Raw genomic sequence first — 13,009 nt, 5'->3', positions numbered from 1 at the left:
CCGAGTAATAAAGCATAAGCGAAATCATCACCGATGACTGGAAGACACAACAGGAACTGCTCGCCATGGAAAAGGAGCGTTTCCACCAACACAGAACTTCAAGACATTTCATTTAGTCTATTTTTTTTTTTTTTTTGAGACGGAGTCTCACTCTGTTGCCCAGGCTGGAGTGCAGTGGCATGATCTCGTCTCACTGCAACCTCTGCCTCCTGGGTTCAAGTGATTCTCCTGCCTCAGCCTCTTGAGTAACTGGATTTACGGGGGCACACCACCATGCCCGGCTAATTTTTGTATTTTTAGTAGAGACGGGGTTTCACCATGTTGGCCAGGCTGGTCTCAAACTCCTGACCTCAAGTGATCCACCTGCCTTGGCCCCCCAAAGTGCTGGGATTACAGGGGTGAGCCACTGCACCTGGCTCATTTAGTCTTTTCATTCATTCTTTCCATATGGTCAGTGCTGACATCACAGAAAGAAACCAGATACGGCCTCCACCCAGAAGGAATTTGGTATGCAAAGAATAGCAATTACAATGCAAGTCCTGTAACTGAGGTATGCAGAGACAGACTCCTGGAAAGGCAGGAGGGACTGCAGGCAGAAAAGGACTCGAGGTATCAGGAGCTGAAGGGCAGAGTGAATGTCATTTTGACAGCAAATGGCGTAGTAGTGAGGTAATGCAAATTAAATGACCAACACGAGCCACTTCATATATTATTCTTGTTTTAACAAAGGAAGGAGTAACAGGCATTTGCAAATCTCTAATGGAGGTAGTCATAAGATTGAACCAACTTTTTTTTTTTTTTTTTTTTTTTTGAGACGGAGTCTCGCTCTGTCACCCAGGCTGGAGTGCAGTGGCCGGATCTCAGCTCACTGCAAGCTCCGTCTCCCGGGTTCCCGCCATTCTCCTGCCTCAGCCTCCCGAGTAGCTGGGACTACAGGCGCCCGCCACCTCGCCCGGCTAGTTTTTTGTATTTTTTAGTAGAGACGGGGTTTTACCGTGTTAGCCAGGATGGTCTTGATCTCCTGACCTCATGATCCACCCGCCTCGGCCTCCCAAAGTGCTGGGATTACAGGCTTGAGCCACCGCGCCCGGCCGAACCAACTTTTTTTTAAATCTTACTAGTCATTTCTGTTGTCGAAGAAAAACAGATCCCTGACCCTACAACTAAATTGGAATGAGAATAACTTTAGCATTTTAAGTCTCATTGGCAGAGGACTTTTCCCTGTAAGATACAGAAATGTGGCTGAAACAAACTAAGCACACATTACAAGTTTCAAGTTTATATAAGAGAAAACAGGGTGATAGAAAAGTCTTCTTGGAAACACCACAATTCTTTGATCATGCAACAGTGAGATCACAGCCTCCGAAAGAGATAAACTAACCGATTTTGGCCAGGCTTGGTGATTTGCGCCTATAATTCCAGACTTTGGGAGGCCAAGAGTTCAAGGCTAGCTTGGGCAACATAGCAAGATGTTTCTATAAAAAAAAAAAAAAAAAATTAAAAATCAGTCAGTCATGGTGGTATGCACCTCTAGTCCCAGCTACTCAAAAGGTTAAGGTGGTAAGATTGCTTGAGCCTGGGAGTTCAAACTCACTCTCTCTCTTTAGATAGATATAAAACTATATATATAGATATAGAGTTATCTATCTATCTATACAGGAAGATAGATATATCTAGAGAGAGAGAGAGAAACCAATTAGGTTTAAAGTGAGTATAGGCCAGGCACGGTGGCTCATGCCTGTAATCCCAGCATCTTGGGAGGCCGATCACCTGAGGTCAGGAGTTCCAAGACCAGCCTGGCCAACATGGCACAACCCCGTCTCTACTAAAAATTCAAAAATTAGCTGGGCATGGTACCGCATGCCTGTAGTCCCAGCTACTTAGGAGGCTGAGGAATGAGAATTGCTTGAACCCGGGAAGCGGAGGTTGCAATGAACCGAGATCGTGCCACTGCACTCCAGCCTGGGTGACAGAGTGAGACCCTTTCTCAAAAAAAGAAAAGAGAGTATAAAAGTTTCCTTCTCGACCTGGCACAATGACTCATGCCTGTAATCCCAAAACTTTGGGAGGCCAAGGTGGGCTGATCACCTGAGGTCAGAAGTTCGAGACCAGCCTGGACAACATGGTGAAACCCCATCTCTACTAAAAATACAAAATTTAGTTGGGAGTGGTGGCGGGCACCTGTAATCCCAGCTACTAGGGAGGCTGAGGCAGAAGAATTGCTTGAACCCGGGAGGCGGAGGTTGCAGTTACCCGAGATCACACCACTGCACTCCAGCCTGGGCGACAAGAGCAAAACTCTGTCTCAAAAAAAAAACCCAAAAAACAGCTCCTTCTAAAATCCCAAATGATGATGAACCAGACCTGGTAAAAACAAAACTTTGTGAGACACCATCGCCACCTTGTGTTCAACAGCCTTCATTACATCCACATTTATTGCAAATGATCACACGTGGGATTCTCAACAATTACAGAATATAGCTTTATTTATAGAATCTTACAAATAAAACATTTACAGTCCACATAAGTTAATTTTCCTTTCTAATTTCTTCTCATAACACCTGAGTTATTTTAAAAAAATACTGTGATGGAATTGCAGAACTGTAAAGGGAAATATGAACAATAAAATCCTAACCTCTCTTGCAAAAATCAGACTTTTTTTTTGAAGCAGATGCCCAGCATATTGCCATCTCTTTGGAAGAGGACTTACTATAATCAGATCTTACACTACCCAAACAGGGAAGCCGCCTTTTTAAAACCCAAGGTTAAGGACCAGTGAAGAATCGCTCCCATGTGACACTAGACACAAAATACCTTTGGGGGCAAAGACAGGGGCAAGCTGCACGCCAGTGGTGAGGTGAGAAGGAGCAGAACCCCTGTCCCTGCCTCACTGTTCCTGCACGTGACATACACTTTCCTTGCTAATTTATTAATAGGAGCTGGTGCATGTGGAAAACAAGGTTGAAGCTGCTAATGCCAGGGGTGAAAAAGTCCTCCCACTGACTTGCTACTCCTTAGACTTCTAATATGTACAAATGCTTGAAACAGCAAATTCAACACCTAAAAATCGAAAGAAATCACCAGTTTTTGGGGCAAAGCTGTTGCCACAATCAGTGGCAACTCAAGTCAGACGATGTGAGCGTCTCCACCCCTCCCAAGCTCCGACTAGGACTGACCTCTGCGCCAATGACAGTTTAAAGAGGATTTCCCTTTGAGGCAGCTGTCTATGGAAGGAAATTCCTTAAGGTAATATAGGTGTGCATAAAAAGGGAAAAAAAACCCTATTTCATATTTCAATTTGTTAAACATTACAGTTTTGAGCTCCTCTCCTAAACTAGAAATCCACTAACTCTATATTCTACTCCAACACAAAGGGTATTATGTTTAAGGAATGACAGGATCTATTGGGAATGCTAAAATTATAAATTTAATACATCAATGCAAGTTAGGTTAAAGCAAAATCTTCCAGAGTCTTCAACTTTGAGTTATTTTCTGCTAGCTCCTGAAAGCAGCTTGAGAAAAATAAAACAGAAAAGACGAAGAACCATTTTAAAACAACAATAATAATGACAATATAAAAAGTTAGATTCCGACATTCAAGGAATTGGTTCTTTGGTAAAACTGGACCATAATCTTACCAGGAAATCAGTCCTGATATTTAATCTAGAATCTCCATCACTGAAATTCTCCCTCTTCAGCGTATTCTCAAATGTACCGAAGCCAACAGGCAAGATAAAAACAAAACTTAAAAAAAGAATCACCAGCAGTTTTCCTGCTCATGTTCTTTTCAAGAATATTCCTGGTTTGAGAGATGTCTCCCAAGAAGAGAAAACAAAATGGATGCTGCTTGTGATTACTGAGAGTGGACAGTTTTTCTATGTAAGAGAAAAGCTCAGGCATTGGTAGTGAACCAGTACTCCTGTCAGCCATGCACATGAATCAGTTTGCAAACATGGCCCCTGGGCTCCAACTGTGGGCACCACTAAGAAAGGCTTCTGGAGAGACAGGCTCCCCAAAGTGGCTAAAGAATCTCACATTATCAATATGATAATAATAAATCAATTCACCTAGTGAACCTGGAGATGAGCTCCCCTTGAAGCCAGAGCTCGGAGGCAAGGGCTCCACAGTGCCTGAGGCTGGCCTACAGTTTTGCAGACAAGTGTCTCCATCCATTTTCTGGAGAGAGTTAGAGCAATTCATATTCAATTCAATACAGGATTTGACTTTTTTGCAAGGAAGCAATAACCTAGACGGGTCATTGAAAACCCATCTGCAACAGAATCATTAGGCCCGCCGTTCAGCAAACATCTGCGATGCCCTAAGTGAAGTTTGTGACCTTATGTTTCAGAGACCCCCTATTAGTCATGCTTTGATTTATGGGAGCAGTAAATCCTAAATTTTGCCTGCACTGATTCCATTTCTGATTATCCTTGTCTAAGTAGAGCATAAATGGCACCCCAGTTCTTTTTTTTTTTTTTTTTTTTTTTCTCGCTGTGTCGCCCAGGCTGGAGTGCAGTGGCCGGATCTCAGCTCACTGCAAGCTCCGCCTCCCGGGTTTTTACGCCATTCTCCTGCCTCAGCCTCCCGAGTAGCCGGGACTACAGGCGCCTGCCACCTCGCCCGGCTAGTTTTTCGTATTTTTTAGTAGAGACGGGGTTTCACCGTGTTAGCCAGGATGGTCTCGAACTCCTGACCTCGTAATCCGCCCGTCTCGGCCTCCCAAAGTGCTGGGATTACAGGCTTGAGCCACCGCGCCCGGCCAATGGCACCCCAGTTCTACAACTCAGCTTGCCACTCTGCAGACGTCTCAACCAGTGGGGGAGGATAGTTTGTGCAGTCTCCCCTCTAACACACAGGTCTCAAATGTGCTCAGAATGTGCTTCTAGGGAGGCAGCTACAAAGTCTCTTAGAAGATGGCAGTGGGGAAGAGGAGGTAAAAATCACAGCCAAACCAACTGTTTTCTTGCAGACAGCCCGAGCCTCCATTCTGTCAGTTGTTCACCTGAAAGAGGGGGTCCAGGCAGCCACACCGCCACGTTAGCTCACTTGGACAGCCATGAAACACCAGGTGCTGTTACAAAATCAATACCCAGCATCTCAGTAGGAACAAGTGAGCATCCTGACAAGACACACAACAGCGGTTCGACTTCCTCTCCCATTCAGGATGAACCTTGCCTCGCCTCTCACCCTGCTCCTGTGTTCTGACTTCAGGTTCTCTTTGAAAGAAGTAATAGGCAATTAAACAGACTTTGAAAAAATGGGAAGGCTTCCTGTCTCCTGTCTCTTCTGTTGGCCAGCTGGAGGTCCAAGGTGCCCAGTGAGAGTCATGGGCCCTACGCTATGGAATCAACTCTTGATATTTCTAGCCAAGTTCTAACCACTGGCTCTCGTTTTGCATTGTTGGGTAAAGGATTCAAAACCTGGCAGCACTGGTTCCAAGAGGAGGCCAAGGTAATCAGAGAAAAATGTCAGGCTTGTCTTGTAAGCTGCATTCAGGTTCCAGAGTCACTGAGAGAAAAGGTGAGAAGAGGGCAAGAGGCACTAGCTAGAGACTGGTTACCAGAGCAGCTTATTCCTAGGATAGAGCATTTTACAAATGGCTGACATTTGAACGCAGGAATACAGTCTGTGTCAGTTTTTCATAGAACGGTCTCTTCCATGGTGCATTGTGGATGGTGAGTCCTCCGGCTGGCGATCGGGCAGCCCAGGGCCCGACTTCCAGTCCTACAGGCTCTTGGCAGGGCCCTACCCAATCTGGATCTGTCCTGAATACATGGTGAGGACCACCATGATGGTGAATCCAGTCAGGAGGCCCAGGTTCTGGATGACAAACGGAATCAAGATGCTGCCCTTCCTTTCATCCTCTTGACAGACCTCATTCATCTCAGGGAACTGGGAAAGAAGCAAGAAACAACACAGCTGCAATTCCTTGCTTAATCTTGTAAGTCCAGGGCAATTCAGTGATGGAGATACAGATCAGGTTGGTTGACAAAGAAAATTAACAGGGCCGGGTGCAGTGGTTCACCAGGTCAGGAGTTCGAGGCCAGCCTCACCAACATGGTGAAACCCTGTCTCTACTAAAAATATAAAAATTAGCTGGGCGTGGTGGCGCAGGCCTGCAGTCCCAGCTACTTGGGAGGCTGAGGCAGGAGAATTGCTTGAACCCAGAAGACAGAGGCTGTAGTGAGTGGAGATCACGCCACTGCATTCCTGCCTGGGCAACAGAGCGAGACTCCGTCTCAAAAACAAAACAAAACAAAACAAAAAAAAGAAAATTAACAATAGCAGGTACCACGTCTTTACAACTATCTAGGTAAAACAAAGTACTCAACCTGTATGTGGCTCTGGATGAGTTTAGAGGCTGGCTAAAAATAAATATAAATATACTCTGATAAAAAATATACCCGTTTTTGAGACAGGGTCTTGCTCTGTTGCCCAGGCTCGAGTGCAGTGGTGCGATCATAGCTCACTGCAGCCTCGAACTCCTGGGCTCGAGCAACCTCCCACTTCAGCCTCCTGAGTAGCTCCACAGGTGTCTGCCACCATGCCTGGCCTTATTGTGGACTTTAAATACTTGAAGAGGTCTTTTTGTTACCAAGATGTTATTAACAGGCTAGACGCAGTGGCTCACACCTATAATCCCAGCACTTTAAGAGGCTGAGATGGGAGGATCCCTTGAGGCCAGAAGTTCAAGACCAGCCTAGGCAACATAGAGACCCCATTCTATAAAAGTTCAAAAAATTAGCTGGGCATGGTGGCTGGAGCCTGTAGTCCTAGCTGCTTGGGAGACGGAGGGAGGAGGATCACTTCAGCTCTGGAGTTCAAGGTTGCAGTGACCTATGGTCATGCGACTGTGCTCCAGGCTGGGTGAGTGACGCTCTGTCTAAAAAAAAAATTAGGCCGGGCGCAGCAGCTCACGCCTGTAATCCCAGCACTTTGGGAGGCCGAGGCGGGCGGATCACAAGGTCAGGAGATCGAGACCATCCTGGCTAACACAGTGAAACCCCGTCTCTACTAAAAAATCAAAATACAAAAAATCAGCTGGGCGTGGTGGCGGGCACCTGTTGTCCCAGCTACTCGGGAGGCTGAGTCAGGAGAATGGCGTGAACCTGGGAGGCGGAGCTTGCAGTGAGCCAAGATTGCACCACTGTACTCCAGTCTGGGTGACAGAGTGAGATTCCGTCTCGAAAAAACAAAAAAAACAAAAAAAAAAATTAAAAATTAAAGAAAAAGACATGTCCAATGCATTGAGATAAAAAAAGAAACAAACCAAAGTGTTGCCATTATTGTTTCAGGGGTAGTTTTCTTTCCTTCCTTCTGTTTCTTATCTATATACAGCTATTCCATAATAAGTAATAAAGACCATAGATTGATTATCATCATTTTCTTTAATGACATATGCAAACAAAAACATAAACTTTTCCTCCTTTAAAATCTAATGCCCTCTTAAAAACCACTGAATGGCAGGTACACCTTAAACAGACAAACTCTGTGGTATGTGAAAGAAAGCTAAGAAAGCTGTTATTAAAAACAAACTATCAGCCGTGTGCAGTGGTTCATGCCCGTAATCCCAGCACTTTGGGAGGCCGAGGCGGGCGGATCACCTGAGATTGGGAGTTTGAGACTAGCCTGGCCAATATGGTGAAACCCCATCTCTACTAAAACTACAACAATTAGCCAGGCGTGGTGGTGCACGTCTATAATCCCAGCTACTCAGGAGGCTGAGACAGGCGAATCACTTGAACCCGGGAGGCAGAGGTTGCAGTGAGCTGAGATCACACCACTGCACTCCAGCCTGGGAGACAGAGTGAGACTCCGTCTCAAAAAATAAAAATAGGCCGGGCGCAGTGGCTCAAGCCTGTAATCCCAGCACTTTGGGAGGCCGAGACGGGCGGATCACGAGGTCAGGAGATCGAGACCATCCTGGCTAACACGGTGAAACCCCGTCTCTACTAAAAAATACAAAAAACTAGCCGGGCGAGGTGGCGGGCGCCTATAGTCCCAGCTACTCCGGAGGCTGAGGCAGGAGAATGGCGTGAACCCGGGAGGCGGAGCTTGCAGTGAGCTCAGATCCGGCCACTGCACTCCAGCCTGGGCAACAGAGCGAGACTCCGTCTCAAAAAAATAAAAAAATAAAAAAATAAAATAAAATAAAATAAAAATAAAAAAACTACCTACCTAACGCCCCCGTAGTTGCCCTCCCATCCAATGAACTATGGAATACTTACCATATCAGCCAGAGAAATATACAAGAACATTCCTCCAGCCAGCGCAAAAATCCAGTTGGCAGAGAAGTGGCTGCCGGCCAGGATGCCAAAGGCCAGACCCAGGTAGCAGCAGCAGGCAGAAAGGAAGTTGAAGAAGAGAGCCTGTTGGATGCTCATCCCAGCGTTGAGCAGGATGACAAAGTCTCCTACAGCAGGGAGAACGAAAAGGGGAGGGACGATGAAAGAAGAGTCAGATGGACATGGCGACACACACCTGTCATCCCAGCTACTCGGGAGGCTCAGGTGGGAGGATCGCTTGAGCTCAGGAGTTTGACTCCAGCCTGGCAACAGAGCGAGAGCCAGTCATACGAGGTCTTGGGAGACAGCGTGCACTGATGACATCAGACTGCTAAAAGTGTGGGTGAAAAAAGTCGAGACAGCCCTAGACTCAAGACTGAGGGAACAAGACAGGCCCTTGAACTTTCTGTTCAAGACCTGTCTCCATTTGCCAAACTGGCCGTATACCCAGCCTAGAGGCTGAAAATCTTTCCCAGGATTTTAAAAATAGATGACCAGCTGGCACTGGCCTCCTCATTTCTCTCTGGATTCATGGTGAAACAGAAGGAACCCCCTTCCTCACGACTACCATGGAAACAAAATCAAGACTGCGAGAAGTGAAGTGTCGAGACTGCGAGAAGTTAAGTGATTTGCCCAAAGTCACAAGTCAATATATGGCAAAGCCAGAAAACTTGACCCTAACTTGTCCCTAAAGCCTCTGGAGTAATTACTGGCTTTTTACACTCTCCCTCTGATCAAACTAAGCCCCTCCTACCCCCTGGTTCATCCACCTGCCAGGCACCTGAGCTTTTGGAAGATTAACAGGCTAGAAGAGAGAGCCTTTACTGAGTGCTCAGAATAGCACCTGGCACATGGGAAGTCCCTCTCACCCTTTGCTTTCCTTTAATCCTCACTATCATTCTAAACCCGCCTCCCGTGTTCAATTCTTATTAACCCCACTGTATATGTGAGAACTGAGCCACTGCATACGGGGCTAACAGGAAACAAACACCCCTATAAAAACCCCATCATTTTAAATTATCTATTTAATTGTTAAGAAATGGTGATTAGGCCAGGTGCGGTGGCTCATGCCTGTAATCCCAGGACTTTGGGGGGCGGAGGTGGGTGGATCACGAGGTCAGGAGCTCAAGACCAGCCTGGCCAACACAGTGAAACCCCATCTCTACAAAAAAAAAAAAAAAGAAACGGTGATTAGGGTCCATGAAGCTTTGGGAGCGTGTTAATCAGCTACAATAAGCACTGTGAAGACAGGGAGACGGGAGCAAGGAACCGGCCACAGGAAGGGGGCCTGCACCACCACCCGAGGGAGCACCAGTGGAACAGGGGACGCACACTTACCCAGCTCATGTGGGAACTCCTCACAGAGGATGGCCACCGAGGTGCTGATGCCTTGGAAAACGGACACAGTGAAGGAAGCACCAATGGCCAGGCCGTCGATGAAATTGTGGAGGCCGTCGCTCAGAGTGATCATCCAGGCCAGAGTGCCGATGTCAGAGTAGCGGACACCTTTCAGCCAGTAGCAAGCACTCTGGGAAGCCTGCAGGTCCTAGGAGAAAGCACACCCACGGGGCCCGCAGAGTCAAAGGCTGGATCGCGTGCCCTCAAGGGAAGCCTGACTCGACCTCTTAGAGGCTCCACCAAGCAGCTGGTGGCCCACTGACCTGCACAGAGAGCGAGCCCACAATGACCTTCTCGTCCACCACGGGCGCCTTGCCGTCCAGCTCGCTGTTGCAGTGCTGAGGAATCATGTGGTCCAGGTCCCCGTTCTGCAGCTTCTCCATCACCCCCTCTTCCTGGTCCTTCTTGGAGGGAAGTGTCTCAGAGGCATAATGGCTGTGTCCGTGATGATGCTGGAGGGGTGACAGGGAGGAATCAGCATGACATTCACCAAAACCACAAACCTGACTGAGCACATGCTCCGAGGAGGCGCTTCACACACTGGAAGACCTCAGCCCGACCATCAGAGAGGACACAAGCAGGTCACGCGCCCAGAAACGTAGCAAAAGCTGTTATATAAAGCCATGGTTGGGCACGGTGGCTCACACCTGTAATCCCAGCACTGTGGGAGGCCGAGGTGGGAGGACTGCTTGAGCTGAGGAGTTTGAGAGCAGCCTGGGCAACGAAGCGAGACCCTGTTTCTAATATCTATATATAAAGCCGCACCGAGTGCGAGGGACCTGGTGTCAGACAGATGTCAAAGCTGCCTCCTTGGGGTACACGCTTATTCCAGCAAGGCAGCCACTGCTCAAATATTTAGAGCTCCTCTTTTGCAATGGCTAATCTCACTCAAGTCGGCAGCTATTTAGGGAATAACTGCATGCCAGCCACTAAAGATATCTTTTTGAAACTGTACTATAATAGTCCTGTTTCTCTGCAGCCTCATACTTCATACAGAATGAACGCATGTTATCAAGCTCTTCTCCCCATCCTGTAAAGCTACCAATATATTAAGAAAATCATCTAGAACAAAACAAAGGCGATAAACTACTGCTTAGTAGAAGGCACCCTGGCCAGATCTAGTTTCTGGTCTGGCCTCACTTCTGGCCAAATGCCCTCAGGAGGTAAAATGGGATTGTCTCCTCAAGAAATTCGAGTTTCATGAAATTGGTGATATTGGGCTAAGACCGTCACCACCACCACCACCACAATACATCGACATTTTTTGAGATGGGTGCTTTCCCTAGAAGAGCTTTCTTTAGCAACAGTTGAGCCTCACCTCATTTTTCTGCTTAAGAAGAATCTTCAAGATCTTCTCTGTGAAAAAGAAAAGATAAAAGCCCCCAAACACCACTGCAGACTTGGAGACATAATAATCTTCCAGAGGGTTGAAACCAAAAGCCTGTGGACCCAGGAAAAGAAAATTAGTTTTAAAGAAAATAAGGCATCTTTACTGGTCCCCCTCTTTACTGGTCTTATCTCTTAACTACTTCCTTGACTCTAGGAAAGGAGAGAGGCATACTGGAGTAACTCTGCCATCTACCCATCCTCTTTCCAGCAAAAATCTAGTCCTTGGTGTTTCCCTGATGTGACAACACTAAACCTGCCAGGTTCTTCTCAAGCTTATTTGCTGATGCAAACGACTGATCATCTGTAGAATTTTAATCCCAGAAAGAGAAACCTCCAATATGGTTTTCCACTTTTGATTTCTCTTGGTGCTTGGCTATGAAGGCATTCACTGCCAGCAGATTTCATACTGAAGGAGCAGACACTTGTATTTATTTTCATCTTATCTAGTGTTCCTGGCTGACCTGCCTGTAAACACAAAAGGAGATGGCGTAATTATACTTTCTAAAACGGGAAACCCATTTCCCAGTTAAATAATAAGAACTGCAGCATCTTCCTGACCGCAGACTCCCCCGTGACCACAGAACCAAGAAAGCGGACTGTGTTATTGCGAGCGTCAATTTTTGGGTTTTGTTTTGAGTCCTTTCTGAAATTGTCACTTATCAAAGAGGGAGGGGAGAATCCACTGGGAAGAGGACAGAAGGAGAAATCAAGAGAATTCTGTCCTAGGTTACGCTCCTGATTTATGGTGGGTTCTTGTGAACATGTTTAATGGCCTGGCCGGGCACGGTGGCTCGTGCACTTTAGAGGACTGAGGTGGGTGGATCACTTGAGGCCGGGAGTTTTGAGGTCAACCTGGCCAACATGGCGAAACTCCATCTCTACTAAAAAAAAAAGTGCAAAAATTACCTGGGCCTGGTGGTATACTTATAATCCCAGCTACTAGGGAGGCTAAGGCAGGAGCATGGCTTGAACCCAGAAAGCAGAGATCACAGTGAGCCGAGATCGCACCACTGCACTCCAGCCTGGGTGACAGAGTGAGACTCTGTCTCAAAAACAAAAACAAAAAGTATGTAACGACTTGCTCCTATTTTATTTTTAAAAATTTTTGTGGGTACATGGGAGGTATATATATTTACAGAGTTGTTCCTCTGTTTTCTGATCGGAAACGGGCCTTGAATAAACTCCAGCCCTCTCATGAATTGGTCCAAAATAAAAGTTGATCCCAACTTCAAGGAACTCTGGGCTGTTTGTTGCCTTTCTGTTTTAAAGAGGCCAAATCCAGTCATTACCCTCCAGGGAAACAACACTTTATGTTTACTTTCCAGGGGAGTCAAATCATCTTGGGGGAAAAGTGAAGTGAAAACAGGCAACTAACACCTCTCTGCAAAAAGCCACAAAGGATGGTGAATGCAGAACCACAAGCTGAGCTTCAGAAATCCCAAAAGCTGGGTTCTCGGCTCAGGGATACGCACTCTGGTGCAGGTCAGATTCCAATGGGGTGAAACGTTACTTGTTTATCGATGCCATGGATTTAATCTAAGGATCCACTAGGAGGGAGCCAACTGACATTTTACAAAACACCAAGTGCTGTAAGAGGCACATGCAGTCATCTCTGCTTCAACTGAGGTGCTGTCCAGGCTTGCGAGACCACCCACAGGGAGACGTCCTGTGCTTATTGTAATTAATGGGTCTGCTGAGGGGATTACACCAAATTAGATGAACTATCAGTGCCTTCTTTTGTGGCAAGTTTTCTCATGAACTTATTAGGCAAAGGTACCGTCAAGGTATATAAAACCAGACAGTGTTTGACTTGCATTGCCTTTGCCCCAAAACTCTCTATGGACAATCTTTTTACTGAGACCTATGGGTTCTGATGATATAGGGGTTTGTTTATTTTGAGACGGAGTCTTACTCTGTCACCCAGGCTGGAGTGCAGT

At 46.6% G+C, this 13,009-nt stretch overlaps 1 protein-coding gene across 3 annotated transcripts in view; it reads right to left on the bottom strand.

Moving 5' to 3' along the window:
• Window positions 1-4,663: 4,663 nt before the first annotated feature.
• The window catches only part of SLC39A14 (solute carrier family 39 member 14), a 54,518-nt gene continuing 46,172 nt past the window's right edge, over window positions 4,664-13,009 (bottom strand). For all 3 annotated transcript variants that reach the window (XM_009212673.4, XM_021942111.2, XM_009212672.4), the window contains exons 5-9: window positions 11,002-11,124; window positions 9,947-10,135; window positions 9,624-9,831; window positions 8,229-8,413; window positions 4,664-5,892 (exon numbers count right to left, since the gene is read on the bottom strand). In XM_009212673.4, coding sequence (XP_009210937.1) covers window positions 5,746-5,892; window positions 8,229-8,413; window positions 9,624-9,831; window positions 9,947-10,135; window positions 11,002-11,124 — 852 coding nt within the window. In that variant the 3' untranslated portion in view covers window positions 4,664-5,745. The remainder of the gene's footprint in view (window positions 5,893-8,228; window positions 8,414-9,623; window positions 9,832-9,946; window positions 10,136-11,001; window positions 11,125-13,009) is intronic.

The sequence above is a fragment of the Papio anubis genome, chromosome 8, assembly GCF_008728515.1.
Source record: "Papio anubis isolate 15944 chromosome 8, Panubis1.0, whole genome shotgun sequence".
Classification (NCBI taxonomy): domain Eukaryota; kingdom Metazoa; phylum Chordata; class Mammalia; order Primates; family Cercopithecidae; genus Papio; species Papio anubis.
The sequence above is the reverse complement of the archived record's forward strand: the minus strand, read 5'-3'. Positions and strand labels throughout refer to the sequence as shown.